Below are 25,266 nucleotides of genomic sequence, written 5' to 3'. Positions count from 1 at the left end.
CACAGTATACAATGTAGAATGTGTGTATGGTATTCTCTGTGGAAGAAGGGATTTATGGTAATAGTAAAGAAACTAGATATTTCTGTGCCCATGTACACCTTGTAAATGAAGCCGGAAATATTGATACAGACGAGACATCTGTTTAGGCAAATGTACAGCTAAAGGGTTTCACAGGCAGAAAGGCTGGACATCATTCCACAGCACCAGAGATCTCAGTTTCCGGGTGGCAGGGAAGTCATGTTGTGTCAAGTTAGTGGTAATTTAAGTATGCCAAAAAATGGTATGTAATAGAAATATAAGAACCAGGGAATTTAGTTTTGGTTTTCAAAGCAGATACATTTTTGGCTTAGTGGCAGGATCCATATGAAATAAGAGAAAAAGTAAATAAGATAAACCTACAATTTTAGTGCAGAAAAATAGGACACGTTCAGAAGGGATATACCATAATCACCATTCTGAAGCCATGAAAGGAAGTATAAACATCTGTAGTCCACTTAACCATAGAGACTAGTAAATCAGGTGAAGAAAGGAAACTTACATCTATGCCTGCAATTCAGATAAAATGACACCCCATCTAAGCCACAGAAACAAGAACCGAGGAAGTTTCAGTTAGGAAGCAATGAAGTATCTTTTGAACTGTTTGGCAAAACATCTGATTCAAAACTGCGATAAGACTATTCCAAGGAAAGAGGTTGGTGTAAAACCTGTGAAATACAACAGCCCTAAAATAAAGGCTATATGTGAAATAGTAAGGAAATGATTCAAAGTCAATGTAAGAGAGCGGTCACTAGATGAGGGGAGTAACACTACACTTCAGTCCTAAAAATCTAAGTGAACAAATGGGGGCTGCAATGACTGTATGAAACAGAGGATCACTATAAAAGGCAACAGTTGCCCAGAGTATGGGATGGAAAAGCTAACAGAGGGGTTAGAGAAGGCAAGAGTCCTGGCTGCACTAAACGGGCTACAACCATTCAAAAGCAGAGAGATGCACTGGCCTGATTCAGCTGGAATACATTCATTTGAGCGTCCACACTTACCTCGAATGGGTGTAACGCCGAATCAGAATGTCAAATTTTAAAGTGGTAAATGGTCAGAATGTCATACAAAACACTGAATGCGACATTTCTGACTGCTCTACCACCTAAACAAGCGCTACCATGGGTCAAAAAGGGGGTATATTGTGCGTTTCACATATACTGCGTTCGGAAATATGAGAATTTGCTGCACTGATTTTGGACATTTCCTGGTCGGCCATCCACCGGCCGACCAAATGAATGCATACCGATTCAGCCCACCACAGTGTGGATGGCCTATCAAAGGCTTATAGGTCATCTACTGGGCCTGAAACTGAGAGTTTCAAGCTGAAGGTGAGGTCATTGCAGCACAGCATACCTCTCAACCTCTTAGCACAACAAATCTGGACAAAGCCAAACATAATGGGGGAACAAAGGCCCAAAAATAGGAACATTTTTTAAAAATCACACATATTATAAACTTAAAAAATTATTAGAATAACAGGTTTTGCTTCAGCATTCATTTTCTGAAGAATAAGAAGTCTGAAACTGAAATGTCTGCAATTATTTACTGACTTCAATCCACAGTGATTTACCAGAAAACCATGTATTTTATAATGAATAGACCAAAAATCCATGGCAAAAATCTGGACATTCTGCGAAAATCTGGACAGTTGAGAGCTATGTAGCACAGCATGGAGGTTTTCCCCAGTTAGAAGATTACAATGTCCAAAAATACGTAAGTAACGGTATAAACAATGTTTGCAGCTTAAAATGTACAAATAGTGGTGTAAATAATGAAAACAAAGTGGTTTCTTTGAATGTAGTAAGAGTTTTGTTCAATTGTAGCTGTTAGATTAAATGTAGAAAGAGTTGTCTGATTGTATTAGTACAAACAGTTTTTTTTAAATAAACTGTTAAGCCCAGTCAGAAGTGACTGGATGTCCAAAACAGTGGCTCTGAGACAGAGAGAGAGAAAGAGAGACACAAAGAATGAAATGAAGTGAAGGAAGGCCTAGGAGATCAGGTTGTATTGTGGTCCTGCTAGAGGACTGGACAGACATGGGTACCAACAAAAACTGTTTCTATTTCCATAAGACTGAATTAAAAAGTATGTGGTTGTGCATCTTAGTTTAACCATAAAACTTATTTTGCTTGAAAGAACCTACCTTATTTGCACTCTGTATATAATAAATTGCAATATTTTTATAAAAACTGATGGTCTTGGCAGTTTTTAATCTCCCACAGCATATAATATGCTCACCATGCCACTTTAGTCAGATTCTCATTGTAGATTAGACTGACAATTTTGCTTTCAATTTTTCTTCTGTCCTATGACATGAATCACTCTGATTACGCAGGCAATATGACACCAGAGAAAAAGCATTATATTCTAACCATACGGGCTTTCCTTAAAAAGGAAGTTATCCTATAAATGCACTGTAAGTCAAGTAATGTATTTTAATGCCCTGCTTAAGTTATAATTCACATTTCCAAACTTATTTTCCCCTTTACACTATAACATTAAGTTATTCAAGGAAGAAAATGGAAAACACTCTCATTTTAATTTACCGACACAGCAGATTGCACGCTTATGATGCATTTTCTGTCTTGTCATTGACAAAGAAACCGTTGCCTGGCAAAACAAAAGTTTACTGTTTACTGTAACAACATCTTTTTGGAGGTTACAGCTGCTTAGATTAAATGATCCGGAGAAAACTGTCATAAGCCTGGGTAATACTGGTAGGTACTGACAACGCCTTGTTTCACTGGCTTCCTAGTAGAGGTTAACAAGAGATTCTTTATTCAGGCTATTCACTCTCAGGAATGTGATACAGCTTAGGAGATGGGTCTGTTTTCAAGTTTAGTATGAATTTTTTTACCGACTTCTTTCATGGGTTCTTTTAGACAACTGACAAAACGCTCTTCTGAGAACCAAACTAAACAAAGCAATAGATCTGACTGCATGTTTCAAGAAGCTGCTTTATGTACAAGTTGCAGATTTTTTTTTTCATCTACATTTACTCACAGTTGCAGACACCCCTTAGCATAGTCATTCTAATCTATAAACTGTCAAAATGACCGCTTTCATCAACTCACATGTTTAGCCAAGACCATGGAAGTCAGCTGGCATGCTAGGTGCAGTTCTAAGTATTTCTGCTCTTTCTGTTTTTAAGCTGCATGTGAGTACCTTACTTCTCAAAGTTTACAAATACCTAACAGCCCCAACAGAGTGGTTGTTGTTCAGAGTGTTATTTCACTTTTCTTTACGAATCAGCAAAATGTTTTAGCATGTGTTGGAACGTTCTTTGTTTTTTTTTTTCCCTCCATTTCTATGTGAGAGAAACCAGCATTTTCAGTGGTGAAACTCTGATGATAGATAATCAAATAATATTCTTTGATCTACTGATTTACTGCATCACTACCCTGATGTGAACTTCCTATTGTGTGTGTGTGTGTGTGTGTGTGTGTGTGTGTGTGTGTGTGTGTGTGTGTGTGTGTGTGTGTGTGTGTGTGTGTGTGTGTAGGTTGCAGTTTTGTCACCGACAGTCTGTTTCATATTACTTACACAATATGTAGTGTAAAGGTTAGAAAGATTCCATGCACCTTCCTTAAGTGACTGCTTAATCCATTTTAGCATTCCACTGAGATAGAGCTGTTACTAGAAACACTGAGTGCAAGGTACAATACTTTTCCATCAAAGGGCACCACCTACAGTAGACATAGGCAGTAAACAATGTACCTTTGGGAAGAAATTTGCATGCCAAAACACTCTTCTCCTAGTACACAATGCCTGCTCATCAAACATTTAAATAGATACAACTCTGGAAGCAAGTCTAGAATTAAGCTGGCTAGGACTCTATACTTTCCATCCTGGTTTGATCTTCTTCTTCTTCTTTCGGCTTTTCCCGGTTAGGGGTCGCCACAGCGGATCACCGTCCGCTCATGATTGGCAGTGGAGTTTTACAGTGTTGAGTTGCCAGCCCAGCGCCCAACCTTCCACAGAAGGCACACACATGCACACACACACCTAGAGCCAATTTAGAGTGTCCAATCCACCTACTGCATGTCTTTGGGATGTGGGAGGAAACTGGAGCACCCGGAGGAAACCCACGCGACCACAGGGAGGACATGCAGACTCCACACAGAAGGCACCCCAGCCGAGGATCGAACCGGAGAACCTCTTGCTGTGAGGCGGCAACGCTAACCGCTGCACATCCTGGTTTGATGACTTTTTAAATCTAGGTGGTAAAAAGGTGCAGCGTCTTTCTACAGCAACACCTCACATACCTCTCAACTGTCTTGCAGAATGTACAGATTTTTGCTTCATATTTCTGGTCTGTTCCTCATAAAATGTATGGTTTTCTTGCAACTCACTGAGGATTAAGGTCACTAAATAATGACAAGACATTAGAGTTTCATACTTCATAACCTTTAGAAAATGCATGCCAACACAAAACTTGTCATTATAGCAACTTTTGAAATTTATAAGATCAATATTTATAATCCGTCCCTTTTTTTAGGCTTTTGTCTCCCCATTATTTTTGGTTTTGCCCAGATGTTTTGTGCCAAGAGGTTGAGCGGTATGCTCCTCTAGTAGGCTATTTGGCTTACAGCACTTATATACCCCTTCCTTGATGTAACTATGCAACTGGGTGGGAGTTTTGTGGGCAATTTAGAGTGATACACCATTGTTTCCCATGAAACATCACTTTGGAGATGCATGGAGTCTACAGATGCTGTTGCAAACTTGCCATTTTTTTGCACTATCTCCAGTGGAGCACAGGCAGTTTATATGGGCTGTAAATGAAAGCTACAGTACCACCCTCCTGTTCTACATGTATTTCTAGCTATTTGGATGTCTGAGACCTTATTACTGGGCTGTTGACGTGGCTGTCACCACATATTGCAACATAGGCGACACATTTTTTAAACCAGCTGTCATCCCCTGGGATGAAGCAAACTTGCTGTGAATTCAAGGCAAACAATTTCAACAAACTGTGCATCCTGTATCTCATCTGTAAGGCCAGTACTGACAAACTGAAACCAGCACCATGAACCTCTTGCCACCTCCTTTCTTTATGTGGCCTCTGTAAAAAAGAAGGTTAATGTATTGCAACAGAATGCACAAGAAGGATGAAAGAAAATAAACAGTTATCAGCTCAAACAAATGTTGCTGTTGCTGTTGGTTACACATTGTACAAGGAAGTGTGCCACTGTTTTCAAATGAGGCTACCAGAATTGAAACTTCAGAGAAAAATAGTTGGAGTTAAAAGACAATCTAGAACACACACGAACACACACACACACACACACACACACACACACACACACACACACACACACACACACACACACACACACGTACAACGGCTGTACCTTCCCCATTTCTATCGTTCTCGTTGCTTGTCCTGTTGACGTTCAGCATGAACCACTGATGGGAAATGCAGGTGTAATTGAGATATTTATACAGTTCTGGCATGTCATAATCTCTTAAATCCCTCTGGAATAGACCCTATAAGCAAGGCTAAGCTCTCATGCAAAATAAGAAAGAAAATGCATATGCAGAGAATATGACTACAAAGCCACGTTACTGCATTGAATCAGTCACTAGATTAATTAGTATGAAAGAGAAGTGCTGAGGTCTAAGCGATTTTCACGAGCAAAGCAGAAAATGGTACCAAGACTCGCTCATGGTATGTTTTTCCACCTCTTTGGTTTATTAGTTTCTGTTTATCTGCAGTATTACCATGGATTTCTCATTAATTACTATGAGTTTCTTGCTGTTGACATGAGCATGTTGAGACCAGCATTTCTAGCCATTAGCTGAGTTTTAAAGCGTGACTTTCCTTGCATGAAAATTAAAATAAAAAGATTACTTTTTTCAGGTATACAAGCACTTGGTGTCTCCTGTAATCCATACTTCTGTCACCCCATCCTTTACACTCATCATCTGACTCCAGCTTGGTGGTAACTACAGTACCTATAGTCACTGAGTGAACATGTCTTGTTTGAGCTAAGGCTTTGCATTCATAAGCCCTCTAGAAAAGCAGGCTTCTGCAGTAAACTGGTGACTAGACATTGTATATCCTAAGCCTGTGAATCAGATTGGGTTACTGTACATCCAGATGAGCTGGCCTACAGAAAGTGTGCCATTATCATAAGGGTAGTGTTATGTATTTATTGTGTCGGTGACCCCTCAGATGAAGGGAGGGCATATTTCCTGCATGAAGGCATACATGTATTCAGGTAAAAGCCTGATATGCCATCATGCCCAAAGCATAGGGGATGACATAAAAATGCCAGAAAGAGACACTTTTATGTAAATACTTGAGTTCTTTTCAATCTAAATCTTACTGCATAGTTGACAGTGAAACAAACTGAGAAATCTCTTATGTCAGGCCATGAGGAACAATTGTGAGCAACATCAGTAACTTACATAAACTCAAGAAATAGCAGGACAAAACAGAGTTATAGCTGGTAATGGGGGTTTTCATAACACATCAAAAGTAACCGATGAAAGTTAACTTGTGCTTATACAATGTTCAGCTATTTCTCATTGCATGTTATACCATCTTACCATGATACATACCTCTGGTCCTGATCATGACTAAAACAGTCAGCCCACCCACTCATCATCAGATGAATAATTAATTGAATAAATAAAAATAAATACATTTTCTATTTACTACTTTATTACTTGCTTTATTTTATAATGCATACTACTCAAATCAGGCTGTATTTTATAGACACACACACACACACACACACACACACACACACACACACACACACACACACACACACACACACACACACACACTTCTAAAGACTGAACAAGAAATTCATCACTAAGCAGTTTTAATGGCAGTGATAGAACTTAGTCTATGTAAAAAGCTAGTATATGATCTGCAGTGCTAACTTTGCTCTGCTGATATCTCCCTTCCAGCAGTACTGCTTGTCTCATCCCCAGTTAGCTTGTTGTAACTGTGCATTTGTGCTTAAAAGTATGCCTAAGTCTGCATTCCTATACATCTAGTCTTACATGATGAATCTACATATATATTCATTTATTTACTGTTTGTTGACTGGTTTATTCCCATGAGGGTAGCAGCATCATTTCAGGGAAGACCTAAGGTGGTATTTATACTACTAAGGGAAATTTGGCCAGAGTATCAGGAATCTTCCCCTACTTGTCATTGTTGTGAGTGGTATACATTTTGGAGGAGCACTTCCTGTTTCCATTCCCGATGCAGAGGCAGCCTGGAGAAACAGGGAGGTAGATAGAGAGGAGATGATGGAGTGGTGAAAGAAATGAAGGAGAAAGCAAATATTGAGACCAGAGAATGTGTGCAGGATTCTGAGGAAATGTTTCAAAGAAACTTGTTTGATGGAGATGAGTCAGCAAATGATGAATGTATAATCACAACCCTCCAGTCGGGAGGATTGCAGGATGATTTATTTAAAGAAATGGTGGTGCACAGTGAACCAGAAAATGAAGGACACATTTCCTGGTGGGACATTATGGAGAAAATACAAAAGGATAATGCAGAGACAATCCTAAAGAATACTGGTGAGATGTAAAAGAAAACATATGCAGAGAAAGTAAAAGAAGGCAAAAGTGGAGTAGCAGGAAAAGAAGGCAGAAGAAAATGAAAAAATGGAAGTACGTGGTAAGTATTCAAAGTAAAGAAGACAAAGTAATGGAGTGGTATGAAGTGTGAGACAATTAGCTTCTTTGGGTGTAAAAGCACATGAGGTAAGAGCATTTCTTCTCATTAACAGAGACATTTAGTTACTTTATATTTGAGACTGTTTTTCAGTGGAAAATTTTCTTGGATAATGTGAAAAAAGGAAGACTGTAACCCATGGAATCGTTATGTGATAAAAGTATTTAACAGGGAAACAAAAAAGAAGATTTATGTACACATTTGAACAGAGTTGGAAAGAGGGACGTTGAAAGAACATTTGAAAGCCTTATGCAAAGAAGTACTGGACATTGCAAAAGTCTATGACAAAAGGGGTTTGTGGACTGGTGGCTGGGACTGTAATATTGTGTTAAAAATAGAAAGAGAAAAAATTATACCTATACCAAGCATTGCACATGTGGAGGGAAATAGGGGTGTTGTAAAATACTGGGGACAACCCAAAACATATGTTGTTGAGGAAAAGAAGAACATTTAATAAGGAACTGTAACAAAAGAAAATGTTATATTTGTGGGAAATTAGACATGATGCAAAAAATATGAATTGACATGTTATAAATGTAGCAAAATTGGACATTTATGGATGGATTGCAAAACATGAAAATAAGAGAAAGGAAAAAAAAGAAGAAAATGAACAAAGAGAACAAAAGAAGTAGTAGAAATAGAAGAAAAATTAGATGAGAAAAAATAATAAATACGACATAGAAGAAGGTTCTGAAATTTGGGAGGTAGTAAAAGGAAAACAAAGAATTATATTAGTAAAAGGGTGAAAGAAAGAAAAAGAAAATTTAAAGGGATAAGTACCAAAGGAAAAAAGAAAGGAAATGGATGAAAAAGAACATATACAGCTAAAGATTATGGCTTGGTATAATGGTTAAAGTGTTTGATGCACAGACACAAGATACAATGTTTGATTCTCACCTTTGGGAAGGAAATTTGTTAGATTTAGAATAGCTTATTAAGAAAGGTAGCCTAGTAATTACCTATAAATCCAAGCAAAGGGGAAAAATTGAAAATTTTGGAGTGCCATCTGTAAATGTGACTAGTATTAAGAATGCAATAAGAAGAATAGGAATTTTGGAGTGGTGTAATACATGTGATATAGATCCAATTATATTAGAAGAGACAAGATTTTTAACAAATGAACTAAGATTACAAACAGAGAAACTATAGGGAGGAAAGATAATCTGAAATTTCAGAAATGAGATTGTCTGGAATAGCTGTAAACTGTAGAAATACAGTAAAGATAGTAGAAGTAACTTCAGCAAAAATTGGGAAGATTAACCATTGTAGATTTAAAATGGAAAGAACAAGTATATACAATTATAACATTATATACTTCAACTAATTGTAAGTATGACTATTATAATAACAGAAGATTTTAATTGTGATTTAAGAGGCAAGCATAAAAAGAAAGGAAATGATAAAAAATGTTAAAAGCTATAAATGTGTTAAATTAAAACTTTAGGACAAACATTCATGGACATATAAAAGGGGTATGTATAGAATGGAAATAGATTATTTTATATTATCAGAAGGTTTAGTTATAGGAGAAGGAGAGGTAGTTAAAACAGGATTGTAAGATCATCTTGCAATATGGCTACATATTACGGAAAACTATGAATATATAAAATGGGTAAAGGAATAGAAAGAATAAATGAGAAAGTATGGAATGGAGAAGGGAAGAGATTAGTAATACAGTTATGCAAAGATAATAAAAAAACAAGGAATAAACAAATGAAAATAAACTGAACCGGCAGCTCAAGGGCCTCACCAGGCCTGGAAACACAAAAGTACGACAACGTTTGGATTTATTATAAAAATAACAATAACGTGAGCGCTTTCGTTTAACAAGTGCAAACTTCATCAGACAAATAAGTAAAATCAAACCAACATTTAAATAATGCACAACACATTCTGCTTGGGTGAAGTCACGGATAACATCACAAAAAGAATTAACCCCTCAATTTCCTTAATACCCTAAAATGTTCAAACATATAAACAATGAATAAAAACATAATATAAATAATTATGAATTAATGATACTAAAAAGTTACAATAAATAATTAATGAAGAATGAATAAAACCTTTGAATACATAGATAAAAATTTGATGTAAAGTGATTTAAAGTGTTTTTTTTATTGTATCTGCTTTATTTTCTGAAAAAAATATATATATACTTGTTTCCCACCTTTCTAAGATAGTATAGTCCAGCTTTCAGGTTAGTGCTGAATTCAGGGCTGTGTTACAAATCTCTGTGTTTGCTCATACCTTACTTGGATAGAAGGAAGTTTCTCTGTTCAGCTGTGAGAGAGGAGAGCTTTGAGCAGCCTATGTGTCCCTGGAGGAGTGGTTTCAGCCCAGAAATTAGTAGTTTATTGGCCATTTTGAGCTAATTTCTATCTCTTTCATTTCCCTGCTATAAAAACCACATTTGCCCAGTTTTGCTCGCCGGGCAGCGCTGGTTAGCTAGGGTATAACTGTTCCTGGCTCCACAAAGTCTCCTCTTCATTTTTCCCTTGGAATTTGACAAACTTTCAACTTAAGCATTCAAGCCATTCATTTCTCAGCCTGACACTTGCTCAAAACTCATAGCAAGCACTTATAAACCCTAGCATTAGACCCCCCTATACTGTACAGAAGGACTAGGCTCTCTATTCGACCTTACCAGCCATTCAGTAAAACAGTTCACTGCACCTATCCAGACATGTCCAAAGGGCAGTTTCAGGTGTATTCTCCAGTCCAACTGGTGAATCTGGGCATTTTGAGGCAATGTTACAACTGCCTCATGTACACAGACAACCCTTTCCTCTTACCACCAAACACTAAATAAATGCTAGACATGCAATTATACAGCCAAACTGCTGGCTAAAATCTCTCAACACAAGACTGGATCAGACAGTCAAGAGGAGAAGGGAAATACTTGCATCACACCACCAGTCTCATATAGACCCACTAAACCAGCACTGGCAAAAAACACACATAAATACACAAAAACATACTCAGAGGCTCTAAATAAAAATCTGCAAAAGCAACAGAGACCTCCAAAGCAGACAGCCAAGCAACCTCCACCCCCCAACACAAACCATGAAACACATACTTCACAAAACCAGTGTGCCACGCAATCGCAGCCCTTAAGGCAAAATAACATACCCAATGTACTAGTAATAGGTGACTCTATAGTCAGGTACACTGACATCCCACTCACTAGGCTGAATAAGGAGAAGGTAACGGTTAGCTGCTTGTCGGTTGCCAGGATCCGCCACATAACACAAGCACTCAGGTCACTCCAAAACAAGTACAAATATGACTCTGTCATTGTTCATGTTGGTGTGAATGACCTGAGCTGTACCTCCCTGGACTACATGAAAAGAGACATGGAAGAGCTCTCTGATCATGTAGCCCAGGCCGGTATGACCCTGAAACTGAGTAGCATCCTGCCCTCACCAAGAATGATACCACGGTATAAAGAAAAAAATATCAATTTCAAAAATTGGCTAAGTTTCTGGTGTCATTCAAAGGGGATCCAGTGTCTGTCCACCTGGGATGACATGCTTGACAAGCCACACTGCTTCACTAGAGACGGCTTGCACCTGTCACCCTTAGGCTTTCGAATACTGGCCAAGGCTCTTGCCACCCCCATAGTGCCTTTTTTAGGCAAGGCTCAAAAGGCAAACCCACCGCTGTAAATAGCACAAGTAACAAAAATCTGAGGGTAATGCTTCTCAATCCCAGAAGTCTAAACCTCAAAATGCATGCACTCGAGGCACTCCTCATTAAGGAGAAAATCGATATATGTGCAGTAACAGAAACCTGTTTTAAGGTTCCAGAGAGTACCCCAGCACTACCAGGCTACAACTCATACCATACATTTCGGCCACAGAACCCAGACCGAAATACAAAAAATGGGGGCGTATCCATATTCATCAAGGATACCACAACTCGAGGTTAGTGGCACAGCACGATGCTTCAGAGATAATCCACGTGCAACTAACAATGGGCAAAACTGCAATTCAAATTGTAGCTTGCTACAGATCACCCACCATGTCCTAGGATCCCCTTTCCGCATTTCTGGAAACACTGGGAAACATAAAGGTCCTACCAAACACCCTAATATTGGGTGATTTCAATTACCCAATCATTAACTGGGAGAATTACTCAAGTACTAACTCCCTTGCCCAACATTTCCTAGAATTTATAAACTCAAATGCCCTGGATCAACTGGTCAACACTCCCACCAGAGGTGGCAACATATTGGACCCGGTCATCACCAACATGAGCGACCGGTGTTCCACACCAGAGGTCAACCCCTTGCTGGTTAGATCTGACCATAAACAAATGACTTTGTATATCCACATTCTGCCCCCACCCCTGGATAAGGAAATCATCTTGAAAAACTTTTCAAAAGCAAATTTCACGTTACTTAAGACCAAGGTGGAAAGTTTCAAAGCCCTCAAGCTAAAGGATAACACTGTCCAGGCTGCAAAATCCTTTAGTAATGCATTCTACTGGCACCTACAAGAGTGCATGGATCATGCTATCCCAAGCAAAACCAAGACTCACTCCTCCAAGAAAAGGAAACCAGTCTGGTGGACCCCTGCCATAAACAAGCTATACAATAGAAGGAGGAAACTAGTACAGAAAAGAGTAAAATCCCAAGAAGGGATGACATCCCTGATCAGTATCAGCAAGAAACTATGATCCCTCATAAAATCATTCAAGGCGAGCTTGTGGAGCCACAACAGACCCCGGGAACTATCGCCCCATAAGCTTGACTAGCTTGGTCTGCAAGGCTATGGAGTGCATCATCATGGAACTCATTAACGGAGACATTGGGAACCTCCAAACACTGGACCCTACCCAGTTCAGCTTTGTTAGGGGCAGATCATGCCTCCTAAACCTGGTGGATGTCTTTGAGACAGTTACCAAGGCTATAGATGAGGAAAAGGTGGTACACACAGCCTACCTAGACCTCGCAAAGGCCTTTGACACCATTCCCCATTCTGGTATTATAGACAAGCTCACCAGCCTGAACATAAACCCCTATGTCACAAGATGGGTTGCCAACTGGCTCACGGACAGAACCCACATGGTGAGAGTTGCGGTAGCTAGGTCTGACTCTAAACCAGTTACAAGCGGCGTTCCCAGGGCTCAGTTCTAGGACCTCTCCTGTTCAGCATATACTTCTCAGAGGTACAGGCAAGCACAGGATGACTATGGCTGACCAAGTTCACAGACGACTGCAAACTAGGGGCTATAATTGACTCTCTGGCTGACACAGACATCCTCCAAAAGGGTCTTACTGAGACGGATACCTGGTTTCAAAATCATGGCCTCAAGCTAAATGACAAAAAGTGCATATTCATCCCCTTTGGAAAAAACAAAGTACCCACAAACTACCACATAGATGGTAGTCCCCTAAATAAGGAAAACGTAATAAAGGATCTGGGGATCCAAGTAGATAGTAACCTCTCCTTTGATAATCACATTGCCAAAGTGGTTAGAAAATCCTTCTATGTGGCCCACCTAATCACAATAGGGTTTGCATCCAGATCAAAAGAGGTCATTGTGCCCCTCTACTCATCACTCATCAGACCCATCATAGAGTACAAAGCCCTATTTGGGATGTACCATACAAGACACCTGCAACAGCTGGAAAGACCACAGAAGTACCTCACCAAGAGGATCACTGGCCTCCAACAGATGCCCTATGTAGCTCGACTGAAGAAACTCCAGCTGTACTCGGTTGCATACCGCCTACTCAGAGGTGATCTCTGCCTGACATACAAGGCCATGTCCAACCCAGAATTGATGGACATGCGCCACCTAAAGAAAACCTTATCCCCTCGAGCCACACGCTCTAGAGATCTAAACCTCACCACAACAATAAATAGGATTAGCTGGAGGGATAGATTCCTGTCCCAGAGACTTCCCAGGCTTTGGAACAAGATTCCACTCTACATTAGACGGAGCTCCTTGCTAATACTCTTCAAGAGAAACCTTGACAAGTGGATGGGAAACAGAAAGTTTACCCCGGGGATCACTTCAGTGGCTCTACTGGACAGAGGCACAGGGAACTAATCTAAGGGGACAGCGAAAGCCAACACATTCTGGCTAGGCTTATAAATGCCTTCGGGCAGATAGCCTAGTACCTACCTATGAACCTATAAATATTATTAAAATAATTAATTATTTTTGTGATGTTATCTGTGACTTCACTGAATCAGAATGTGTTGTGCATTATTTAAATGTTGGTTTGATTTTACTTATTTGTCTGATGAAGTTTACACTTGTTAAACGAAAGCACTCACATTATTGTTATTTTTAAAATAAATCCAAAAGTTTTTATACTTGTACTTTTGTGTTTCCAGGCTTGGTGAGGTCCTTGAACTGCCGGTTTAGTTATGGGAAGATCATTTATTATGAGAACATTTTATAAACATTGGTCTGAATGGTGGATGATATATAAGGAAAAATATAAAAAAAATGTTTTTTTACAGTGACAATATGATGTCAGAAAAAGTAGAGAAAGAAAAATATAAAAGAACTTATGACAATGCATTGGAAGATTTAGGAGATAATGATAGAAGGTATTTTGCCAAAGAAAAAGAATTATATGAAAGAAATATTGAAAAAATACAAGAATTTTTATATAAGCAAATATATTTTAAAGAGAAAAAATATCGAGTTACTTAAGCAGATTAGTAAAGGAAGATGGTAGTGTAATAAGAGAAATGAAAAATGTAAAAGGAGAAATACAAAAAACTCAGAAAAAAAAATAGAAGGGAAAAAAATTGCTGTCCAGGGCCAAGAAGGAGCAGGTGCCAAGTTGGAAGCAATCTCTCCTTTGTCTGAACAAGCAAATAGGTTCATTGGTGAAATCCCCTAAGGATAACTTTGAGTGCAAATTGGCCACATCTACCAAGGACAATCAAAAGGCCTTCTGTCTGCAGTCTCAAAGGCAACACCCAAATCTGCTCTGAACTGGTGATCAATAACACCACATACACAAGCGCCATAGATATAGCCATCCTGCTGGCAGACACATACAGTGAAAACTTCACCCCTGTCCCCCCATCAGTAAACCAGGACATCCCCAACACCTGCCCCGCTCCCCTCATCACCAGGGAGCAGATCCTTAATGCCCTCTCAAAGGCAAAAAATACAGTCTCCATGGGACCTGATAACATTCCTGGCTGTATCCTACATGAACTCGGGTATGAGCACTCAGCTCCATTAGGCACCATATTCAACCAAAGCCTGAGCATCAGCTTCAGACCCAGCTGAATGGAGGACAGCCCCTGTCATCCCTCTACACAAAGGTGGAGCGTCCACTGACCCAGGCAATTATAGGCCCATCAGCCTAACTAGTCTGATCTGCAAGGCCATGGAACGCATTATCATGGACCTTATAAACAAGGACATTGGCAACCTCCAAATGTGGACCCCACACAGCCTGGATTTGTCAAAGGGAGATCATGGCTGTTAAACTTGGTCGACTTCTTTGAAACAGTCACCAAAGCTATGGACGAGGGGAAGACTGTGCATGACCCAGCCAAAGCCTTTGACACTATCCCCACTAAGGCATAATAGATGAACTCTCCCAGCTAGGCATCAACCCGTATGTTACTAGATGGTAGCTAACTGGCTCACCGATAGAACCCACTCAGTCAAAGTAGGGGAAGCCACCTCTAGTAGTAGACCCGTAATGAGCGGTGTATCCCAAGGATCTGTCTTGGTGCCTCTACTGCTTGAGATATACTTTTTTGAGGTGTAAGCCAAAACCAGTGGTCTGTGACTGACCAAGTTTGCAGATGACTACAAGCTGGGTGCTGTCTTAAATTCCCCCAGTGATGTGAACATCCTCCAAGAGGGCCTTATCCAAAATAATGACTGGTGCCAGAAGCATGGCCTCAAACTGAATGCCAAGAAATGCATTGTTATCCCCTTTGGGGAAAATGTCATCCCCATTAATTATCACATTAATAACAATGTACTAAGCATGCAATCAATTGTGAGGGACTTAGGTACCCAGGTTGATAGCAACCTGAACTCCGACCACCACATTGCCTCCATTGTATGGAAGGCTTTCTACATGGCCCACCTGATAAATAAAGGTATTTCATCCAAGAACAAGGAGGTCATAACATCCCTGTATTCCTCTCTTATCAGACCCATTATCAAGTACAATGCCCCCTTCAGCATGTACCTTGCCAAGCACATCCAGCAGTTAGAGAGACCACAGAGGTTCCTGACCAGGAAATTCCAGGGTCTCAAACACCTATCCTATACAGATAGGCTAAAAGCCCTGCCCCTCTACTCAGTCTCATACAGACTGCTCAGAGGTGACCTGTGTCTGGCATACAAGGCCATTTCAGACCCAGCCTTGATGGAGCTGCTGCATATCCATAAGACAAACTCCACTCGTGCAACCTGCACTCAAATCCTTAACCTGGTCTGTGACATTAATAGAACTTGTTGGCGGGATAGATTTGTGTCCCAAAGGCTCCCCCATCTGTGGAATAGACGCCCTCTCCATGTCAAGCAGGGTACCTCTCTAGCCCTCTTTAAGAGAAACATGGATGACTGGATGGGAAACAGAAAATATATCCCTGGGATCCCACGTGTCCCTGATGGACAGGGGAATCGGGTGCTGATTTTGAGGGAACATGGGCGAAATTCTTGGCTAGGCTTATAAGGGCCTCCGGGCCAATAGCCTAGTATCATCCTATGAATCTATGAAAAAATTATGAAAATAGTGTAGTACAATATGTGCAAGAAATGTTTAAAGAAAAAAGAAGGTAGTAAAATAGCTGGAAAGTACAAAAATTAACAGAAAAAGAGAATAAAGAATTGGAAAAAATAGATTTCTTTAAATGAGCTAGATGAAGTATTAGGACAAATAAATATAGATTTGGCTGCAGGCCCAAGTGGAATAGGGTATGAAATGTATAAAATTTTAAGGGATTGGCAAAAAATATTTTTAAAGATTTTGAATGAAGGTTAAATGAAGGTTTTATGTAAAAAAATATGTAGTGGAATACTAATTCATATGGAAAAATGAAGATAGAAAACAATTAAAGAACTGAAGACTGATAGTACTGAATAATAGCAATTATAAGATCTTTATGAAAATAATACAAAAGAGATTTGAAACTATTATGGAAGATAGCATATATAGTATAAAGGGGAAGGGTTGTCAAGAATTATTAATGATAGAGAAATTGTGGATGATATTATGAACAGAAAAGAAGAAGCAAAAATCATAATAGGAAACCTTAATAAGGCATTTAATACAAATGGACATGAAATCTTATGAGTAATAATGAAATAATATAATATAAGTGAGAAAGGAACTTATGTATGTCAGCATAGAGTAATAATACAGTAAAAATACTTGTAAATGGCTGGTTAAGTCAAGAGGTACATATGAAGAGTGGTGTAAGACAGGGATGTCCAATGAGTTGTATACTGTTTGCATTACTTATGAATGTGACAGTATGTGAAATAAATTATAATAAAAATAAATTTGGATTAAAGAAGTAATAATTTGTACACATGAGTGTCTAGAGATAATAGAAATGGTTTTAAATAAAAAGAAAAGTAAAGGTTTAGGAGGCATAGTAAAGACTCCGGTATATATTTTACAATGAATGAAACTTCTGTGTTAGGTAAAAAATTTGGGAATAAAGATGTAAGTAGACTTCAATGGGAAAAACAATAGAAGAAATAAAACAAACCTGTCTTTTCTGGAGAACATAATAATTATCATTCAGAAAAAAAGGCTTATTTGATAAATTCAATACTGATGGAAAAAATAGCATACTTAGCAAGTGTATTTATGGTGCCAACAGTATTTGACAAGGAATTATTACAGATAATTTTGTTTCATTTATATGGGGTTCTAGATTAAACCCAGTCAAAAGAGGAGTTTTGTATGTAAATAAAGAAGAAGGAGGTTTAGGATTAATTAATAAGGGTCTATGGTTAATCATCAAAAGGAATAACCATTGAATGGCACATCATCAAATGCAAAACATCGAAACTCCATCCACAGAAAGTACATTTCATCAAACCTGTGAGATGGGGAAAGTAACTAGTTGGCCAACACTCATCTCTCTTTAACCCAATGTAGTGCAATCTCAGAGTTGCTATATATAGTTAGGGGAGTGTGTGGGTGGGTTTGAAATGCAGCCATTTGTGAGATGGGGAAGTGTTGGCCAAGTAGTTACTTTCCCTGTCTTACAGGGTCGATGAAGTGCACTTTCGGTGAATGGAGTTTTGATGCTTTGCATTCGATGATGTGCCATTCAATGGTTATTCATTTCGACAATTAACCATAGACCCAATTAACCCAGTGGTATATGCTACTTCATTAAATTTGTACAAAGTGTTAAAGTGGATAAATGAAAATGATGAGAGATTAGTAGTAAAACTGTATAAATATAAGTATGATCATTTTAGGGGTACGGTAAAAAATAAAAAGTGAAAGAGAAAAATAGTGTATTAATGAATACATAAAATGTTACCAGGAAAAAATATTTTTGTGGAAAATAAAAAATTGATGATACAGAAAAATATTGAAAAATGTGGTATAAGAATGTAGTGCTAAAACATTGCAATGTAAAACCATAGGAAAATCTAACAGATAAAAATTAAAGCTATAAAAATAAGAAGCAAATGGTGTAATCAGAAAGTCGAATATAAAGGCTTCTGTGGAGATTGATAAAAAGTAAATTGCCAGTAAAAGGAAATATGGCATATAAAAAAGCGATAGAATATGTTTGCATTGTCAAGAAGAAGAAACTGCAGAACTCGTGTTTTTGAAATGTAAAAGAATAAAAAAAAGTTATGGAGAAAACTATGTAAATATTTTTTTTTAGAAGATATACAATAAGGGGATACAATAAAAATGGATATGATTAAATATTGATATAAGAATAGAAGTAAAGCATATGTTAAAAAATAGATAAAAAGTTATTTTATGTTATATGGGTTATATGGAATGAAAGAATAAATGAAATTATGTTTAATTGTAAATGTATTTTAGCAACAATATTAAGCAAAATCAGATGGTGGTTATGGAGAAAGGAGTGGGGGTTGAATAGCGATGAAAATTTAGTATGATTGTAATGGAGATTATGAATATGTGCAAACAGATTTGTATATTTATATATTTGTACATACAAACGTATATGTAAATATGCAAATATTTTGTAAATAATAGTTATTTTTGTATATAAATAAAGGACCCTTACTCTTTTTGATCGGTGCCATGGGATCTTTTACATTCAAATGAGCTGCCACCAACTTAAGCAGATAGGGCCTCCATTTAATATCTCATCCAAAGGACAAATATCTGCAGAGTTCTGCAAGTCCAAATAGTTTGCAATCATGTCTTCCTCTGAAATATAATGAAAAGACCTCCTCCCACTGTGCAGGTTTTATATAACTACCTGTTTCTTCCACATGTCTTATGTTTATTAGAACTATACGTGTGTGTGTGTGTGTGTGTGTGTGTGTGTGTGTGTGTGTGTGTGTGTGTGTGTGTGTGTGTGTGTGTGTGTGTGTGTGTGTATATAAATATATATATAATATGTGTGTGTGTGTGTGTGTGTGTGTGTGTGTGTGTGTGTGTGTGTGTGTGTGTGTGTGTGTGTGTGTGTGTGTGTGTATATATGATGATGTGAGGTATTGCCAGCTATTCCAGGAGAAGTAAGGCAGTGGATGTGTAACATATGCCAGCATAGCTACATAGCTAGCTAGAGTTTTGTAAAGAATTATATGTTATTTGTATGCCAAGCTGATTTGTACAGATGCTTGTGTTGAAAAATGTATTTGTAAAGCTGCTTGTATTAAAAATGTATCAGCAGTGGGTCCTGCTGGACAGAAAAGAAATACAACTGTATGTTGGACTGTATTGTAACTGTATAGTAACTGTTGAAATCAATATATTGTAACAGAGGATACTGGAAAAGAAAAGGTTAATCTCAGTCCAGCTAACTTGGAAAACTACTCTGAAATTAAATTACCTGGTTTAGGCCATAAAAATTGTGTCTTACAGTTCTGACTACAGCCAGAGATGAAATGTCTGTGAGAAGCCTGGCTTAGTAGCTCTGAAGGAAGAATGGAAGTGTTAAAATTGTTTTACATCTTCCAGATGTTGTAACACATCTTAGCAAAACTCTATGTGTGTGTATTATGACACCTGTGTGCTAGATTCTGGTTCAATTTCTAGAAAAAGGGGTAGTGTGGGAACCAGAAGTCAGACAACCAGATGTGTGTGATGAAATTCTGTAAACCAGCACTGAAATGATGTTTTAATACTAGATAAGACAGAAGTCTCAGGGATGTCTGCTTTTGAAACCTGACACAAAGAAGAATCACTCACCCACTTCATCTTGCCTTATTTTAGCAAGTAACCAGGGAATAGTAATTCCCTAGATCAGTCAGGAAAATATAGTGAGATTAGTTAAGTACTGTTTTTCTGTATCTGTGTGAATCTATCCATCTCTGTTGTTTTTAATATTTCATGTGATCGAAACTCTGGTGTTTATTGTAAATAGATATTTAGTATTTTCATGTTCTTTTATTATTTATTATTAAATATATTTAAAATTTTCATTGTGGCTGATCTTTTAGAGAATATTTTAACCTTTGTGAGTACTTATATTTACTTGGTGTCACTGTGGCCACTCCTGAAAGCCTTGCCACATTAGTCAAACACTATCATGCGTATTAGCATTAATTTTACTCAGTATAATAGGGTGCCCTTGTAAGAGCCCTAGAGTAAATGGCTTTGGGGTGTTCTGGTGGCATTATTTACTTTACAGTCTGGGCAGAGGGGGCATAGCTGGTAAATCTGTGCCAGCCTTTCCCAGGTGTGTGTGTGTGTGTGTGTGTGTGTGTGTGTGTGTGTGTGTGTGTGTGTGTGAAAATCAAATCTCAAAGAGTGTTTGTGTGTCAGCTACTTGAAGCAGGGTCACAGAGCACTGGGGGAGTCTTATTTGGGAGGCTGGAGAGAGCGAGGGAAACCCAGCCCCAGGACTGACTGCACTCCCTGTGTGGTCTTAAGGGAAATTGTATTTGGTGCAAACAGCTGCATCTGGAAATACTGTGTGTATCTATTTTTGTTCTAAGTGAACATCCCTCATTGGTGTCTGTGGTGAGGATTGAGACTCCTTGATCACTGGCCAAGAGGAGGGGCATCACATACACACACACACACACACACACTCATATATATATATATATATATATATATATATATATACATATCTTTGGTTGACAATAGAATGGGCACTAAGCATATAGGAGGTCCACTACTTATTGTACAGAAGGGGACAAGCCAGTCCCCACTACTGCTGTGCAGTAGCAAGGCACTCTCAGACAATGAGCCTAACTGGCTACTTGTACAAACTTCCCTGGATGTTCACACAGAAGTTATTTAGCAGTAATATGTATACCACCTCCATTATCTACTCCACTGATAGATGCTACATTAAATAAAATTCTGGACATTGGGTGATCTGAATTTACACTGCAAAGGTCTACTTAGAACACATAGGCAAGTAATTGCATATCAACTAACACGGTTAATCTCAGACGGCATCAGACCAAACTATAGCTCTAAAAAATTCTTTAATGATATGGTTATAATAAATATACCTGATAAATTGAAACAGATGCAGATACTCTCAAATTCCTTGAGTAACCACCATTCCATTCCATCTGTCTAGACATTTAAATGTCATAAACCTAAACTCATTATTTTGACAACCAGAATAATCCTCGATTCGGCTGTTGATTCTCACTGTAGAACTGCAACACTACAACAGCTGGACTTAGAATTTCTTCTCTCAGTGGAGAAACACCATAACAGCTCTCTCCACTTTCTATAACACCCCCCCCCATTCAGGATACACTATTCTCTATGAAAAGAAAAAGAGTTCAAGGTAGATACATCCCTTGATTTACCCTCGATAAGGGCTGCCCTTAGGCTGACTAAACCAATTTAGTGCAATATGGCCCCGCATTAAAAAGGAGCCCCATATTTGCCAGAACCATAACTAAAAAAAATCACTTTGAAGATCAAAATAAAGGGGGTTCTTCTACTTAAAATTGTAGGGAGTTGTCTTGCTACAAATGCAACATGTATCTTGCAACTGTCAGTCTACCACACATTGTGTGATTCAGGGCTTCAGCCATGACCACAGATACAATACTGGCATTTGTTAAAATACAAGTATTTCATTAACAATGAAATGCTGGTATTTAACAAATGACGGTACTGCACACCTGCACAATTTGGCACCTGCTGACCTGAACCCTGGACAGCTTCAGGAGCAAGCAAAAAAAAAAAAGATCTTCAGCTTGAAGACCAAAGAGAAGAAAATACATTCTGTCAATAATGCCAGAGTTTCATATTTGTTTTGTTCATAAAGTGCATTTTAATACAAAATCTGTTAGTCTATTAACTTTTTGCACAAATTAAAGTCATATTTAAAAATGCCCATGATTTTGGAAATTATTTCCCCATGTTATTTTTGCATTTGTCCAAAATTCTGGAGTAAAGAAGTTGAAAGAAGTTGATAGGTATGGCTATGGTTTGCCCCCTCCCATAATACAGCATTCATTTCTGTACTAGTATTTCTGAATGGAAGTACATAAATTAATTCTGATACTACTTGCTATTAGTGTCAGTACTAAAGTGCTTGCTTCAGGGCTTCATGCGTGGTACAAGTTGTAGCAAGCCGGTTTCTACAAACGTATCAAGTCACTTGCTATAGGTTTTAAAAAAGACATTTTTATCTTTTTTGCTTCTCATCCAGAGTTGCTGAGCACTTGATGATGGAGTGGGACAAAGTGGGCGCTGCAGCTGCTAACATCAACTCTGCCCCAATATCAAACAGCTAATAAAAAACAGAGATGATGCTTGGGCTGAATTGAACAAGGAACCATCATGTACACATAAACTCAAAAGGCTGAAAATCAGTTGTATCAAAAATTAATATTCCAGACAAGTATAAATCCCTTACCTCAGACAATCAAAACAATTTTGAAAGGCAATAAAACAACTTGGCACTTACAAGGTTTTCCCAAAAGCAGGTACTCTTACTAAAGATAGGATTTCTCAGTTAAGAATAACTGTAGTTCCTCACTACCTACCAACCTGACTTTTTCTAACCCACCTTCTACCCACCCATTGTCACCACTTCACAAGATTGTTGACTTTCTCCAATTTGATTTCAAGGCCATTACTAAAAAACAGATATAAAAACTCCTTGAAAACTTAGACACAGGCTACAACCCCCAGTTTCATATTTTACCCCCCCCCCCATAATTCTAAAATTTGCCTAGCTATACTCTTAGTAAACCTTTGGCACACATTTTCAGTCTGGACTTACTTTAAACATGCCAAGATTATTTCCCTAGCTAAATTTCCTTTTCCTCTCCCTCTGCAAATTACTCTCGCCCTATTGTCAACCTCTATAACAGCTAAAACGCTTTAAAAATAGTATATGGTCAAATTGTGCCCCTTTTGGGATGTACCTTACCAGACACCTGCAGCAACTGGAAAGACCCCAAAAGTACCTCACCAAGAGGATCAAAGGGCTCAAACAGATGCCATATGCTGCCCGGTTAAAGAAACTCCAGCTCTACTCAGTGGCATACCGCCTGTTCAGAGGCGATCTGTGCCTGACGTATAAAGCCATGTCCAACCCGGAATTAATGGACATGCTGCACCTCAGAAAATCCAAATCCTATCGAGCTACGCTCGAGAGACTTGAACCTCAGCACTGAAATAAATAGGACATGCTGGAGGGACAGATTCATAACCCAGAGGCTCCCTTCATTCTGGAATAAAATCCCAGTCCAGGTTAGGCAGAGTCCCTCATTGACTCTCTTCAAGAGGAATCTTGATGAGTGGATGGGAGATCGTAGGTTTACCCCGGGTATCACTTCTGTGTCACTGTTAGACAGAGGCACAGTATACTAACCTCGAAAAAGGGCATAGCAAAATAAATTTAAAATGGGTGGCGAAAGCCAAACACATTCTGGCTAGGCTTATAAATGCCCTAGGGCAGATAGCCTAGTATGAACCTATGAACCTATGTTGAATGCCTTCTAAAATATGACATCCTCATAAACAAGCACTGTGATTTCTGTCCTAACACTTACACTCTAATTGCTATACATTCCCTGGCAGACTGCATCTTTACAAACATGGAGCAAAGCACAGGTACAAGAGCTATTTTTTTTAATTGTAAGAAAGCTTCCAAAACTGTTGACCAAGTAATGTTACTGTATAAAAAGTCAGAGACACGTTTCTCCATAGAAGTGGTACAATGGTTTTGAGAACTATCTTGAAAACTGAACTTTCCAAGTGATTGGCTCTTACTGTACTATATTAAGAGTCCCACAAGGTTCAATCCTAGGCCATTTGTCAGAGGAGCAGCTCCCCAATCAGGCATCTCCTCAACTCTAAGCTGAAGAGAAAAAAAAAAAAAACTTCTGCTCAAAGCGTGTTAAGAGGCACAAAAAAGAAATAAACTGAAAAAAAAACAAAGGTTTTTCTTTCAAAACCGTAGTAAGTCACTTGGTATAAATGTAGCAAGATGCTTGCTACACTGTTAAGTATCACATGTAGAGTACTGAAACAATTCAGCCTTGACTGCCTCTAATGCAGTACCCGTATTAATTTCTGATTGATTGTACTGCTTCTAATAAACATGGAGTGGTGAAGTGCTTCAGCCATGACCACAAATACTGGTACTTCATCACTGTTTGATCGACAGAAGGGGGGTGATTGTGCCCTCTTACACCTTGCATAAAGGAAGGCTGCCCCTTTGCTCCACCCCAGTTATGCCTCTACCCTCTATTATTCTCACTGTACTTAAATGATTTACTCTGCAATCTTCCTCAGATTAACTGTATAATGTACACAGATGACATTGTGCTCACCAGATCCAGCAAAGGGTCAACCATTCTGACGAGTGAATTTCAGAAAGATTTTTAAGCTATATGGAATTGACTTTGTAAAAATAATCTCTCCATCAATACACACACACACACACACACACACACACACACACACACACACACACAAACACACACAAAAACACAGCAAGGCTATTTGTCATCTCTTGAAAACTAAGTAACCTCCCTAACTTCAGCATTATAGACCTCATTGGGCACCCCTCTTGCTATGACTAGTCAACAGAGGCACCTAGGACTATCCTTAGACCAAACCTGTCATTTCACCAACACATAGAAGCTCAGGTCAACAAGGTATTAATTCATATTAAGATTTTACACAAACTATCTAACTTGTTGACCACTGAGGCTAGGCAATCCATTGTTATAAATGTACTCCTCAGACTGGAATACTGTTTCCCTTTGACTGCACTTCTCTCATTCAATTCACCGAGAATAAAATGCTTAGCTTTATACACATAGCTAACCAGCACCAGAATTATTGTACTACTCTCAGCTCCGACTACTGGCTACATCTTACACTCATCTACAAAATATTAAATGAT

At 38.5% G+C, this 25,266-nt stretch overlaps 1 protein-coding gene across 2 annotated transcripts in view; it reads right to left on the bottom strand.

The window, feature by feature from the left end:
* The window catches only part of LOC122813785 (gamma-crystallin S-like), a 455,826-nt gene that overhangs the window by 128,946 nt on the left and 301,614 nt on the right, over positions 1-25,266 (bottom strand). Inside the window, exon 1 of one of the 2 annotated variants that reach the window (XM_044086288.1) lies at positions 5,397-5,659. The exons of the other annotated variant lie outside the window; for it this stretch is intronic. Within the exon in view, the coding sequence (XP_043942223.1) occupies positions 5,397-5,405 (9 nt within the window). The 5' untranslated portion in view covers positions 5,406-5,659. Of the gene's footprint in view, positions 1-5,396; positions 5,660-25,266 lie in introns of those variants that run through there. 2 annotated transcript variants of the gene reach the window in all.

Source organism: Protopterus annectens, chromosome 10.part0 (assembly GCF_019279795.1).
Source record: "Protopterus annectens isolate FY-2018-M chromosome 10.part0, PAN1.0, whole genome shotgun sequence".
Lineage (NCBI taxonomy): Eukaryota > Metazoa > Chordata > Ceratodontiformes > Protopteridae > Protopterus > Protopterus annectens.
The sequence above is the reverse complement of the archived record's forward strand: the minus strand, read 5'-3'. Positions and strand labels throughout refer to the sequence as shown.